Source organism: Labeo rohita, chromosome 25 (genome assembly GCF_022985175.1).
Source record: "Labeo rohita strain BAU-BD-2019 chromosome 25, IGBB_LRoh.1.0, whole genome shotgun sequence".
Classification (NCBI taxonomy): Eukaryota; Metazoa; Chordata; class Actinopteri; order Cypriniformes; family Cyprinidae; genus Labeo; species Labeo rohita.
The window spans coordinates 15,817,271-15,831,689 of NC_066893.1; the positions used below are offsets into that span (position 1 = coordinate 15,817,271).

Consider the following 14,419-nt stretch of genomic DNA (forward strand, 5'->3'; position numbering starts at 1 on the left):
AGATAATACTTAATATATTAAATATAATTTTAAATATTACAGTGTATACAATGTATTGCATATAAAATTATATATATTCTAAATGCTACATTCTGACAATTTACGATATCACAAATAAAAAAAATAAAATATCGACGTATTGATATTGCTAAATAATTTTAAATAAAGATTTTAAATATTAAAACATCATAAATAAAAAAAATGTTAAATGAACAAAGTTAACGGAAGTTAATATTATTTCGCAACAATGCTATATTAAACACAAAGTCTTTAATTTTATTATAAAAAATTATATTAAAATTATTTTACATATTATAATAGATATTATACATATATTTAAAAATGTTACACTCTGATTTGAAATATTACAATATCACAAATACAAAAATTAACTTAAATAATTAAGTTAACAAAATGTTAATGTTATTTAAAAAAAAAGTAAATACAATATTTCATAATTACACTATTAAATACAAAGTCTAATTTTATTATATACAATTATATTACATAAAATATATAATACTATATATATTAAATATGATTTTAAATATTACAGTATATACAATGTTTTACATATAAAATTACATATATTTTAAATGTTCCATTATGATGATTTTAAATATTACAATATCACAAATACAAAAATTAAAATATTAAATGAACTTTAAAAATTAAGGTAAATAATATAGTATTATTTCACAATATGTCTATACAATATTTCATCATTACACTATATTAAATATGCAGTCTAACTGTATTATATTTTATTAAACATTATAATAGATAATACTTAATATATTATATATGATTTTAGATATAGTATATGCAATTATAAAAAATATACAAATTACATATTTTAAATGTTACACTGATTTTAAAATTTAGATTTAAAATATTTCTTAATTACACTATATTAAATACAAAGTCTAATTTTATTATATAAAAAATACATTTTATTAAATATTATAATAGATAATATATGAAATATGATTTATAATATTACAGTATATATACAATGAATTCCATATAAAACTACATATATTTACAATGTTACAATCTGATGGTTTTAAAATAAAAAATAACAAAACTATTAAATTAACTTTGTGAAAGTTAATAAAAAAGCAAATATTATTTCACAATAACACTATTACATACAAAGTCTCTAAATCTATTATATAAAATTATATTAAAATACTATAATAAATATTACAGATAATTCTTAATATATTACAATTACTTTAAAATACTACAGTACATACAATGACATAAAATTATTAAATATTTTCATTTGATACATTCCGATGATTAAATATTACAATATCATAAACCAAAAAATGTACAATATACATATACAATATTTTAGAATTAAATATTGAATATTAAATACAACATAGCTAATTTTATTATATAAAATTATATTGAAATGATATTTTAAATATAATAGATAATGCTTATATATTATTGTAAATATTACAGTTTAAAATTACATATATTTTAAATGTTAGATTATGATGATTTTTAAATATTAGAATATCACAAATAAAAGAAAAAATAAAATATAAACATGTAGTTAATGAAATAGTTAAGTTTTATAAAATTACACAGAAATTAAACAAATGAATAGTAATAAAATAACAAAACAAAACACATATAGTAAATTGGGTTTCTTTCAATATGACAACATTTGGATGTTTATTTCTTTCTCACTCCTCACCTCAACTTTTTCAACCACTTGTTTCCCAAAGGAGCAGACCTTTGTGGAGCAGGTAATGGTCATGTTCTCCGAGCTCTCGTACTGACTGGTTACGCCGTAAAATGCCCCAGAATCCTCCAGGATGTTACAGTTGAGGTCGGCCTGCGGACACATCAGATTTTTATCAGTCACAATGAATACACAGATGGAGAGAAAACACTGACACAAAAGCAAACATGTTGAATTCCACCCCAGGGTTTGCATACAGTTGGGCAAATAAATTAGTAATTTGTCAGACGCTAATAAATAAAAGGTGCTTTACGTCAACAGTAAACTCGTTGGCTACTTTAAACTCTGAATAGAGCCTCTTGTCATATTCATCAAGGCCACAAACACCTGAAATCACTGTTTTTAAAGATGCATTTAATGAAACTTTTCCAAGTTTATTTTAAAACCTTAAGTACATCATCAGAGACAACTGAAAAACATATTTTTAAGCACAATCTCAGAGATTTCAAGGCTATTAAGTATGGCTATTGCTAGAGATCATAAACAATCAAAAAACCTATTAGTAATAGATAAAGAAGGCCAGCACAAACCGCCATCCTGAACTAGTAACTGATGCAAGAGTGTAATAAGTGTTAACCTCCAGAGAGCGGTGTTTGAATGTGCAGGATGTGGTGGTCTGGTCCGCTCACGCGCTTGCACCTGTCGCTCAGAGCGGCAGGTGTTCAAATAAAGGCTCCCTATCAAATCCGGCATTCAGCAGTATTAAAGGACAGCGCGCGCTGTGTTTCACATTCAGACCGCCCTGGATTAAACACGCCACTGCTGGCTTTAACGCAGCACTTTAATCAAGCGGGAACGTGTTGAACCAGTTCAGCTGCCTCGATTCAAACTGATGCAGGTGACCAGTGTTTTCAACAGCTGATGCTCAAATCTACAACAGTGTGGCAGAAACCTACAGAATGCTGATATATGAGTGTGTGTGTGTATATATATGTATATAGATATATATATTTTAATATCTTTTATGTATAGATTTTATTGTTTTATCCTTATACGAGAATCAGCTATTAAAGTATAAAAAGCCATCATTCAAAAAAAAAAAATGATTACACTTAAATTAAAGTATATTTCAGAAGATAAATATAAAAATACATATAACAATTTAAAGTTGTATGATTTAAGTTTATATTTTGTAATGTAAAAAATACATTTTTTAAAATAAATCCAAAATTGCCCATACGTAAAGAAATGTATTTTTAATTATCAATTGTTATTATATGAATAATTAATATTAATATGACTATTATTATTATTATATTTTTTTAAATAAACCTAAAATTGCACATACTTCAAGAAACACTCAAATTGTACAATTTTAAGTTTTATTCTGGCTTTGATCTTTTTTTATTAATTATGAATTATTATAGGAATTACCAATATCCCAGACCTATAAAACCCATCCTAAAAATAATTGTTTATAATAGATTTTAAATTAAATTAAATTAAATTCATTCATGTCTACCAGAAGAGACAAAATAAATAATGTAAATTAAAAGTTTTATGTTAAATAATACAGTCTTCATTTTATAATTACATACATATCTAAAATTAATTACAGTTAATATATTGCATATTATATAAATAAAGTAGCAAAATTAAATATTCATTTACAAAATTACTTGTTATACACACATTATGTATGTATGTGTGTTCAATTATATTATATTAAATATTAAAATAGATAATACTTAATATATTAAATATGATTGTAAATATTGCAGTGTATCATTTATTATATATAAAATTCTATATTTTAAATTCTACATTCTGATGACTTTAAATATTACAATATCCCAAATAAAAAAATTAAATATTAAATAAACTTAATTTTTTACAATAACACTATATTAAATACAAAGCCTCTAATTTTAATATATATAAAGTTATATTCAAATACATTAAATGTTATAATAGATAGTACTTAATATATTAAATATGATTTTAAATATTACAGTATAATTACAAAATTACTTATATATGTATAATAAATTTATTATATTTAGAATAATATTCTTCATATTGTGTAGTAAATTTAAAATATAACTATTTTTAGGTTTGTGATTTGCAATATGAAAATTATGATTTTTCTTGCTGAACGCCAAAGCCAAATGTGCCCTTACTCAAGAAGGAAAATGCTATCTTTTAATATGAAAAGTATTTATATTAAAAAGAGCCCAAAAGTGAAACTAAAATGTGTACAAAACTGCTGAAAGTATTTATAAATTATTAATATTTGCTAATTTTACACCATATTACTTATAAATAAATCTCACTACAATGCAATAACACCACTGTGTAAATTACAGAAACTATGAGAAAAGTGCAGGGAAAAGGAGGAAATGTGCCTGGAAAATGATTAAAACTATTTGTGCTATTTCATGAGCGCCACAGGTCAATGTGCTAACCGCTACGTCATGACGTCATGACGTCGCGACGTCGCCTGCTCAAACTGTCACAATGCTAAAGACTCACCCAGAACTTGACCAGGAAGAAAGCGTTCTGAGGTCCTTTTCCAAACAGCTCCTTGAGCCCACCCTTCTTCTCAGGAAATTTGTCATAGATTTGACGTATGTCCACTGTTTCCAGGAGTGCATCGTTGTATGAATAATTCGTTTGGCCGATGTGCACAAACAAATGCTTGTTGTACTGCGAAAAGAGATGGAATGAGATCAATACAACATTACTACAGGCTACAGAAAATTAACTAACATACTCTTATTTTACACAACAACTGCGTAAGATGTTTGTTACCAGGCCCGGAGACCTTTTTTTATAGTTGCGTTCAAATGCCATTCCCAAATGTTGTTTGTGTAAGTAATGAAGCATTTCAGATTGCATTTGTGAGGCATTTCAGGTACGTTCTGAATCTCTTCCCCAAAGCTGAAAGTTTGTGTGACTGGACGACTGTATTGAGAAGGCAACCCGTTCTGCGTATAGCTACAAACGCAAGATTAATAGCCGCTGTCACGCCAGACCAGAGGGACAAGCATTTCATAGAGATGCTGCCAACATGATCGATTACACAGGTCTGCTTTAACACGGACGCAAGGCATTTCGGTAACCTGTAGGTCATAAGAACTTCTTCCCGGGTCTCACTTTTAATCTACACATGCTGTTTTGTCTTCACTGTCTAGAGCGTAGTCAGATCAGTGCTTAAATAGGACATTCAGCATCGGTCTGATGATTTGAAGACAATTTAAAATTAAAAATTCTGTCATTAATTTGAGCCTCGTGTCGTTCCAAACCCGTAAGACATTTGTTCATCTTCAGAACACAAATTAAGATATTTTTGATTAAATCTGAGAGCTTTCTGATCTTGCATAGACAGCAACACAACTGACATTTTCAAGGCCCGGAAAGGTAGTAAGGACGTCATTAAAATAGTCCATGCTTTTAATTTTTGGATGACTACTGGGTCATAATAAAGCTTGTTCAGAGCTACACTTCTGGGTTCTTCTAGTTTACCAGAAAAGTTGTGTTTTAGCTTTATTGCTTTATGTAAACTGAGCTGAAAATGACTCTGGTGGAAATTTGAGGTTCTGTAGATTTCCATTATTATCAGTGGATCAGGAAAAACGCAGGATGTGGCCTCGGTCATCATGACCATCTCTAATAAAAGCCAGCTGCCCTGCAGCTGGTGTCAGTAGATTTGCACTTGTCTAAAGCATCACACAAGGTCGATGATTCAAGGCTAAAGGCAAAATCATCAGTAATCTCTTACCAGCACCAAGCATATGCAAATACAATCATGCAATATCACTAAAAGTCATCTTTTCGTTTACATTTAAAGTAATTAGCATAATCAAAGTTGTTAATAAGAATTCTTAAATATTATTGCTTAGGTAAAATTGCAATAAATTAAATAATAAATGAAATAGGATATTTTTTGTATTATTTACTATAATATTATTTCTTATACACTGCCCTCCAAAAGTTTGGAAACACCCCTGGCAAAGTGTGGTTTTGGATGATATCAGCATAAATCCTTATCATTTTTTGGTGTAAATACATTAAAGTAACTTGATATTATTATTGAAGACCAGAGATAATAATTTTCATTTTGATTACATAATAATGCCAATATATACATGTCGAAATCAGACATGCCCCTGGTTACTGGTTTAAACTTGGCCCAGATTTTTAAAAGATTTTTGGGTCAGCACACCTTAATAGCTTCAACAATCGATTGCCAATTAAGTTTAGAATACAATGAATTTAGGCCTAATTTAAAATGTAAGTTTTTTCTATGTATAAACAGTTTATGTAATAAAATATGTTTTCATAGTTTGTGTTGTCCCTTATCAGTGCAAAATTATCACAAATTAAAAAGGATTCATGCCAATATTGTCCAAAACCCCACTTTTCTAGGGCGTTTCCAAACTTTGAGGGCAGTGTATATGGGCCATTCTACAGAACTGGTGCAAACTGCTGTCCCACAACCAAAAAACACATTTTAAAAAAGCATTTTAAATTAAAAAAAAGCAAGTATTCACACCTTAGGTGTTTACTATAATATATAAAATATCAGTTCATGCATCTTTTCTGCAAAGATATTTAAGTGATTTGTTTAACATTTAAATCATTTTGACAACTTAATGCATGGTGCACTCTTTATAGAGAGTTAATAAAGAAAAATTACTTGAACCATGTTGTAGTTGCATTTTCAAGTTGACTAGTTAAAAATTGTAAATAAAAAAAAAATAAAAAAAAAAATCGAGAATCTGTTAAGCGTTCTGAAAGAAAGAAGATAAAATAAATAAATCAAGATTTAAATTTTTTGTCATATCGTCCAGTTCTAGTTTTAGTAGCGTTTTAGTATGTGGGTTACCAAAACATTACTGTCACTACCGAAAATTTGCAGTCACGAGCGAAACATTTGTTTGGTTTAAGGTATACTCAAACGAATGAATCCTTAACTTTGAATAGTAATAATAATAATGTTTTATTTATATAGCGCCTTTCAAAAACTCAAAGTATAGTTGAAATACTGATTTCAACTTTATCGATTTTGCAAAGAAAAAACTGCATTCAACAAATCTAATAAATCACACTTGAAATATTGTTAAAATTGTAATTATTATTGATTTTTTTTTTTCAAATAAAATAGCAAAAAAAATAAAATAAATAAATAATTCTATATTAAGTGATATGTGTTTCGGTAGTGACAAATTTTGGAGTAGGACAAATATTCCAAAACTTTCTGAAAATTAACTGCACAATTACTAGAAATGTGTACCTTGGATATTATACAATTTGCATACATGCACAATTTGTGGAAAAGGACTTTTTTAATTTTTCAAGATTTTCCAATTCTGTAGAATGGCCCATATACTTTAGAACATTTGTTATTTAGATACCAAATATTATATTTATTTTTACTTTTTTTTTTTCTAAATATAACATATTATTTTAGAATGTTTATCAAACAAAAAAAAAATGCGGAGCTGCTGAAACTTGTTGTGCTTGTTGTGTTTAAAAGTGTAGGTCTTCAGTAGTGAAGCTATAAAAAGCAATCCGTATTTCGGAATAACAGCGGCGCTGTGGCTGCTAAAACAGGTCAAGGCTGCTTTTCTGTCTCTGTGTCTCTGCAGTGGTTCTGGTACGTGTGCTGACTCACTGAATCTGGGTCCCGCTGATGCTCCAGGAAGGAGGAAAACTCCACCAGCCGCAGTTTAGAGGTGCCGATAGAGCGCCCGTGCCACGCCGGGACTGCGGCTGCCAGGGGTGTGGGGGACTCGTAAGCTACACACACAAACACAACATTTGAAACCATAAGCAATGTATTAAAGCAATAAGAACCCATTAATAAAAAGCAGCTGTTTTGATTCAAAGCTTTAAGTGGATCATCCAAGCAAATACAGGATCCAGAATTATTCTTTTAAAAATACACCAAATCTAAGTAAGCATACACATTCGTAAAAGTATCAAAGACATCTGTTAACTATAAACACACATACCTGCGATGGCTGTGGCTGTCTGGATGGGGTAACTCTGCTGTGCGAATGGCTTCACACTGAGGAACAAGAGAGGTGATTATCACAAGGTGTTTGTCCATGATTAATATGTGCAGTTATATACATTACATAAGTTATATACACTTACTCTTGTGAGGAACCAGGCTGCCCCGTTGAAACTTGCCAAATCTAGAAGGAGCAAAAAGCAAATGTATTGCAGATGCGTGGATATATTCCTTCACTTGTCGTTTAAAAGGACACTAATGAAAGGTTTTAGGTGATCTGAGGTGTCTCTTACCCCTGTCGCCCCAGGCAAAGTGGGTCGAGGGAGTCCGGCGAGCCCCAGCCGACTGTGGATGGCCGTGGCCGAGACGATCTGCGCCGAAGACATGGCCGCCATCCTGTTGATGGCATCATTCTTCACGGTTTGGTCCTTCAACGACAAACATCACAGAGGAGATTTAGCTCTTGCTCTCTTACTGCTGTAAAACCTCATTTATTTTATTAGATGAAATAAAATCTAACCCTGGCTCAAAGGCAAGGGGGCTCATCATTTCTTTAAATGAATTTGTCAGAAAAGAGCAGATAAGGCCCAAACTGCTCTAAATGGGAAAATAGTTTTGCAATCAACCTTTGAATCTGAAAATTTAAAGTGGTAAAAATGAATAAACTAAACTTTACGAATACCTTTTCATACAAAAAGTACACAGATACTCTCAGACACTACAAGGTGTGAATTACTTTCAATCTACAAACACATTCGAGCAGCAATGTCCCTCAAACGTTGCCATAACTAGTGTAGGTTTGTGAGCTCCCAGAATGCACGGTTAGTTTGATTTGTTGTTTGCTTTATTACATCACTGTTAGTTAGTAGTTGTGTGTTAATTTTCAGTCGAAGGGCAACAAGAGAAGTGATGTAAGTCTTCACTGCTTTCCTAGCGTTAAGAAGAAAAGAATGGGAAGATGTTTATGGACGAATTAAACTTCCTGAAGACTTGTGTCTTTGTTCTCTTTACTTCAGCCCTGATGCCTTTGAGGCTTTTAGTAGATCACAGCTACTGAAATAACTTACAAATGGCAGAGACAAGAAATGCTAGATGCCATCCTGACAGGATGTAAACATGCCAACGCTTGTCATGACGCCACAACCAGTTTCTCAGTGGAGATTTCACAGGGGTTTAGACTCCTCGTGGAGAAAAACTGATGGTACGGCATTTGGTTTAAACCTATGCTTATATATCTATCACCACCTGTAAGCTCTTTCAGTACCCGTGGTCATCGTATCAGTATTTTATTTTCCAAGTTTTGTTGTGGTAAAAATAGCAACAGGTAGCCCCAGTGGCTCATTGAGTGCAACCGTTTTACGTCATCAAAATAAATGGCGCCCCCCATAGTCCAAAATATGCATAAAACTATGTGGTTTTTTTAAATAACGTAAATCTTTTGTGTTTTTTTTTTTTTTTTTACTAAATTTCAGTAAGAAACATAATTTATGTTATATTAAGTTATACAAGTCTTAAAACTTGCTGGGGTTCCCTTTAAAGAACAGCCTTTTGTATCATTATACATGCTGCTAAATAAAATGAGCAACCAATCTTATTCACCCCGTTTCTAACCTTGGCAAATGTACCATAAAAAACAAACAACCAAACAAAAAAAAAGAGGTTTTGCCAGTGGACTGCCTTTCGCTGTTTCACCACCAGATGCCACAGCTGCTCAAAAGCATGATCCTTTGACATCTCTTCTCTTCTCTGGTCAGCCAGTGACAACATCAGCATAAACACAACACTAAACATGATGTTGTACATAGTACAATAGTAATGTAGAGTTGAGGTCAAAAGTTTACATACACCTTGTAGAATCTGCAAAATGCTTTTTTTTCCAAAATAAAAAGGATCATACAAAATATGTTTTTTTTTTTTTGGTATTTAGTTCTGACCTGAATAAGATATTTTACATAAAATATGTTTACATATAGTCCACAAGAGAAAATAAAAGTTACATTTACAAAAATGACCCTGTTCAAAAGTTCACATACACTTGATTCTTAATACTGTGTTGTTACTTGAGTAATGTGTATTTGAACACTATCCGACAATGACTGTATGATTTTGAGATCCATCTTTTCACACTGAGGACAACTGAGGGGCTGAAACTATTACAGAATGTTCAAATGCTCACTGATGCTCCAGAAGGAAAAATGATGCATTTAAGAGCCGGGGGGTGAAAACTTTTTGAATTTGAAGATCAGGGTAAATTTACCTTATTTTGTCTTCTGGGAAACATGTAAGTATCTTCTGTAGCTTCTGAAGGGCAGTACTAAATGAGAAAAATATAATATTTAGGCAGAATAACAAAAAATTACACATTTTCTTTCTGTTCAAAAGTTTTCACCCCCCGGCTCTTAATGCATCGTGTTTCCTTTTGGAGCATCAGTGAGTGTTTGAACCTTCTGTAATAGTTGCATACGAGTCCCTCAGCTGTCCTTAGTGTAAAAAGATGGATCTCAAAATCATACAGTCATTGTTGGAAAGGGTTCAAATACACAAAAATGCTGAAAAGCCAAAGAATTTGTGGGACCTGAAGGTTTTTTGAAGAACAGTGGGGATTCATAAGGGACTCATAAACAACTATCACAAATAAATAAATAAATAAATAAAAATAAAAAAAAAAAACAGTTGTGGATCATTCAGGTAACAACACAGTATGAAGAATCAAGTGTATGTAAATTTTTGAACGGGGCCATTTTTATAAATTCAATTATTATTTTCTCTTGTGGACTATATGTAAACATCTTTTATGTGAAATATCTTATTCATGCCAGGACTAAATAAAAAAAATAACACACATTTTGTAAGATCCTTCTTAGTTTGGTAAAACAATTACCATTTGGCAGATTCTGCAAGGTGTATGACCTCAACTGTATATGTGGGGTCAGCAAGATTAATGTTAAAATAAACACTGTTTTAATCGATTTTACTAAATATTTCAATTAATTTTATTCAGCAAAGGTGCCCTAAATTAGTTAAAAGTGACAGTAAAGACATTTATAATGTTACAAAAGACTTCCATTCCAAAAAAATGCTATTTTGATCTTTCTAGAATAGAATCCTGAAAAATGTTTGAATGAACTTTTTAGATCAGAAGATCCCTGATAAAAATATATCATGGCTTCAACAAAATATTAAGCAGCACAACATTAATAATAATAAAAAAATGTTTTTTGATCACCAAATCAGCATATTAAAATGATTTCTGAAGGATCATGTGACACTGAAGACTGGAGTAATTATGCTGAAAATGTAGCTTTGATCACAGAAATAAATTACATTTTAAAATGTATCTAAATATAAATATATTAGATATTATTTAACTGTTTTACTGTATTTTTGTGTAAGCATAGGAGACTTCTTTTTTATTTGCATTTATTTCATTTTATTTTTAGTTTTTTATTTATAAAATTTATTTAAAAAAAAAAAAAAGAATGGTAGTGTGTGTGTATATATATATCTATCTATATATATATATATATATATATATATAAAATCAATACCAGTAACCTGAAAATGTTGAAACTTGTTTGATAATCATGCACGTCTGACTTTCCTTCGACTTTAACGCTGTATCTTAAATTGTTTGATTGTCCTTGAACAACTTTGCTTAAGTTAACCCGTGTATCAGACATTAAATAAACACACTTTTGTGCGAAACAGGAAGGAAACGGACAAACATGCAGAAGAAAAGAAGTTAGCCAGTTGACTGCATACTAAGCAGGCCAGTCACAAGCAGGAAATCTAGGTTACAGACAGCCAAACAGCAGGGCACTCATACACACACACTGTTCAGTACAGATATGGCCTGAGACGCTACACACATACACACACAGACTGTGTCAAACACAAGACTGGCATGTACCTTTAGCTTGGAGTGAAATTCTCTGGATTTTCTCCGGGCAAGAACCTGGATATGACTGGAGACCTGGTCACACACACACAAACACAAAAGGAGCATTTTGTAACCATGGAGATGAAAGGCCCCCTGCCATTAGCCTCAAAAACATGCACTTTAATTACAAACAGAACATCCAACACAACCTTTCACATCATTTGTTCAGGAACAAGAAAGGAGGAAAGTGATCAGCTGTTTAATTCGTTAAAATTCCAGTTTTTAAGTCAAACTGACTGTAGGGTAAAATTGTAAAGATCTGCACTGAATTGAGAGCACAAAGCAACAGGTGTCCACTCGGCGAAGAACGTTTTGGTTACCAAGGAAGGCAGTAAGCCAGTGAGACGACGGGATGAAGCCATAAACAAAGTCTGGCTCGTCACAATGTAATGTGAATTTACTGGAAATAGCCTCTATAACCAGCGTTATTTATTTCATGTCACGCTCAGAAGTTGAAGCAGCTTCACTAACCTGCTTTCTTGTCCGTGTCTTGCCCGTTCTCAGTTTGATGTATCTGGCGATTAATTCATTACGACCTGTAAGAGAAAACAAAGCAATGTTATTTATTTAACCTTTATTTACATTTTATAAACAAATTATTTCAGTGACTTCACAGTGATTCATTGTTTTGCTTTAGTTTTCTGTGAGACCTTAGTATTCAATGTTACACCAACAGACCAGTACCATAAATATATATTAAATACATACAGCAGATGTATGGAAACACATGAAGAACTAGCTGAACTATTGTACAACACAAACTAGGTGTGTCAATAGATTAAAGCGTTTTATTTTTTCCAGATTATTTTAAAATAAAATAAAATAAAAATTAATTTAATTTAATTGAACTGTTGACTAAAAAAATAATTAATTGTAGTAAACAGGCAAAGATTATCAGTGTAAACATTATCTAGTCACTGGCCTACCCACATTAAATTCAATTCAATTCAATTATTTTTTTAGTTAAATTATATTAAATGAAATAATTTTAAATTAAATTAAAATTTTAGTTACATTTAATTAGTTCATTTTAAAAATCAATTCACTGCACTAAATTATCACTAAATTAAATTATATTAAATTGATTTAAAAAAAAAAAAAACTGTAGGAAATTAACATTGATATGGCACAGGCAAAGGTTATCAGTGCAAACATTAGCCAGTCACTGGCCTACAAATTTAATTTAATTTAATTTAATTTAATTTAATTTAATTTTTAATTTAATTTAATTTTAAATTTAATTAGATGACTTAAAACAATTAATTGCACAAAATTATTACTAAATTCAATTGTTAATTAGTTGATTTAATTAAATGATAAAATTATATGTCCGAAGCAAAGATTATCAGTGCATAACTTAATTGTCTGTTCTTCATATAATATTATGATACTAAATTTAAGAAGACTTGAAATATGGAGCTTTAAAAGTATACTGTTAATATGAACTTTCTGCTCTTGAACATATAATGAAAACATATTGTGACCAGACTGAACCGTCTTCAAAACGTCTCCTTTTGTGTTTAATGGAAAAAAGACATTTTTGAACAGCACGAAGGTGAACAGATGATTTCATTTTTTGTGTGAACTAGTCCTTTAAGGACAAGCGTCAGCCAACAAACAGCGTCAGGGTATTTTCTCCAGCTAGCCTTTACCCAACGTGCCTGCAGTGTAATCTCTTCTAACCCAGACCTGGGCCTCCCTATTCTTCCAAACACAAACACGCGTGTACACACACTCACACACACACACGCTCTGTCCGCTCACAATGCGGGCATTCATGCACACTCCGCTCTCAGATCAAAGACACTCCAAACGGCCAGCTGTAAGCATGCTTACTGCTGCATAATTCATTCTTTTCAGTCACTTGAAAACATGCTCAGCTGGACTTGGCAAACCTGCAAAACAACCTCCAGAGAGAAAGGGGACTTACAGGGACAGAGAAAGAGAGAGTGAGAGAGCCTGTCGATGAGTGTTGAGTTTTGAGAGTCTCCCCTGTGGAGTTTGCTAGACAAACCAAAGCAGAAACTGATCAAAGACACTAGCTTACTCTCAACAACAGATAAGATAAACAGCATTATCTTCACAGAATTACTGAATGACAGCTGGTTATTACTCAACAAGAATATACAATCATTTTTATATTTTTTTAATATATTTTTATTTTAACAAACTATTGTTAACAAGAATATCACTAAGAAAACAAACATACAAACTCTCATCTATACATGTCATATTTACATATAAATTCTGTTGATATTACAAAAACTATCATAAAAATAATATTTAATATTAAATTAAATTGTTCATTTAAACAAAAATAATTAATTGTAGTAAATTAACAGTAATATGGCAAAGATTATCAGTATAAATATAAAACATTATAATATATAAATATATAAACATTAGCCAGTCACTGGCCTACAACCCACATAATAAAATAAAATAAAATAAAATAGTGTGTGTATGTATGTATCTATATTTATCATAAAATTGTACTTACTTACGTCTTTACTTTAATACATGTAATGACATTTTTATTTTAATAAACGATTATTAACAAGAACAATTTAATATTATTAACACAAAAAACAAACTATATTAATATTATAATAGTAATTATATAATATGAATATATAAATAATAAATAGCATACATACATATATATATATATATATATATTTTTTTTTTTAATTAGAACTATTAAAACTTTACACATATATATTACATTAATTACATATATTTTAATATATTTTAATAT

The 14,419-nt window shown here is 30.5% G+C and overlaps 1 protein-coding gene across 4 annotated transcripts in view; it reads right to left on the reverse strand.

The window, feature by feature from the left end:
• tead1a (TEA domain family member 1a) overlaps positions 1 to 14,419 on the reverse strand; it is a 56,438-nt gene that overhangs the window by 2,438 nt on the left and 39,581 nt on the right. For 3 of the 4 annotated variants that reach the window (XM_051099922.1, XM_051099920.1, XM_051099921.1), the window contains 9 exons: positions 12,133 to 12,197; positions 11,632 to 11,694; positions 9,979 to 10,035; positions 8,015 to 8,149; positions 7,865 to 7,905; positions 7,720 to 7,775; positions 7,380 to 7,504; positions 4,235 to 4,408; positions 1,715 to 1,855 (listed from right to left, as the gene is read on the reverse strand). In XM_051099922.1, coding sequence (XP_050955879.1) covers positions 1,715 to 1,855; positions 4,235 to 4,408; positions 7,380 to 7,504; positions 7,720 to 7,775; positions 7,865 to 7,905; positions 8,015 to 8,149; positions 9,979 to 10,035; positions 11,632 to 11,694; positions 12,133 to 12,197 — 857 coding nt within the window. The remainder of the gene's footprint in view (positions 1 to 1,714; positions 1,856 to 4,234; positions 4,409 to 7,379; positions 7,505 to 7,719; positions 7,776 to 7,864; positions 7,906 to 8,014; positions 8,150 to 9,978; positions 10,036 to 11,631; positions 11,695 to 12,132; positions 12,198 to 14,419) is intronic. The other variant, XM_051099923.1, reaches the window with a different exon arrangement.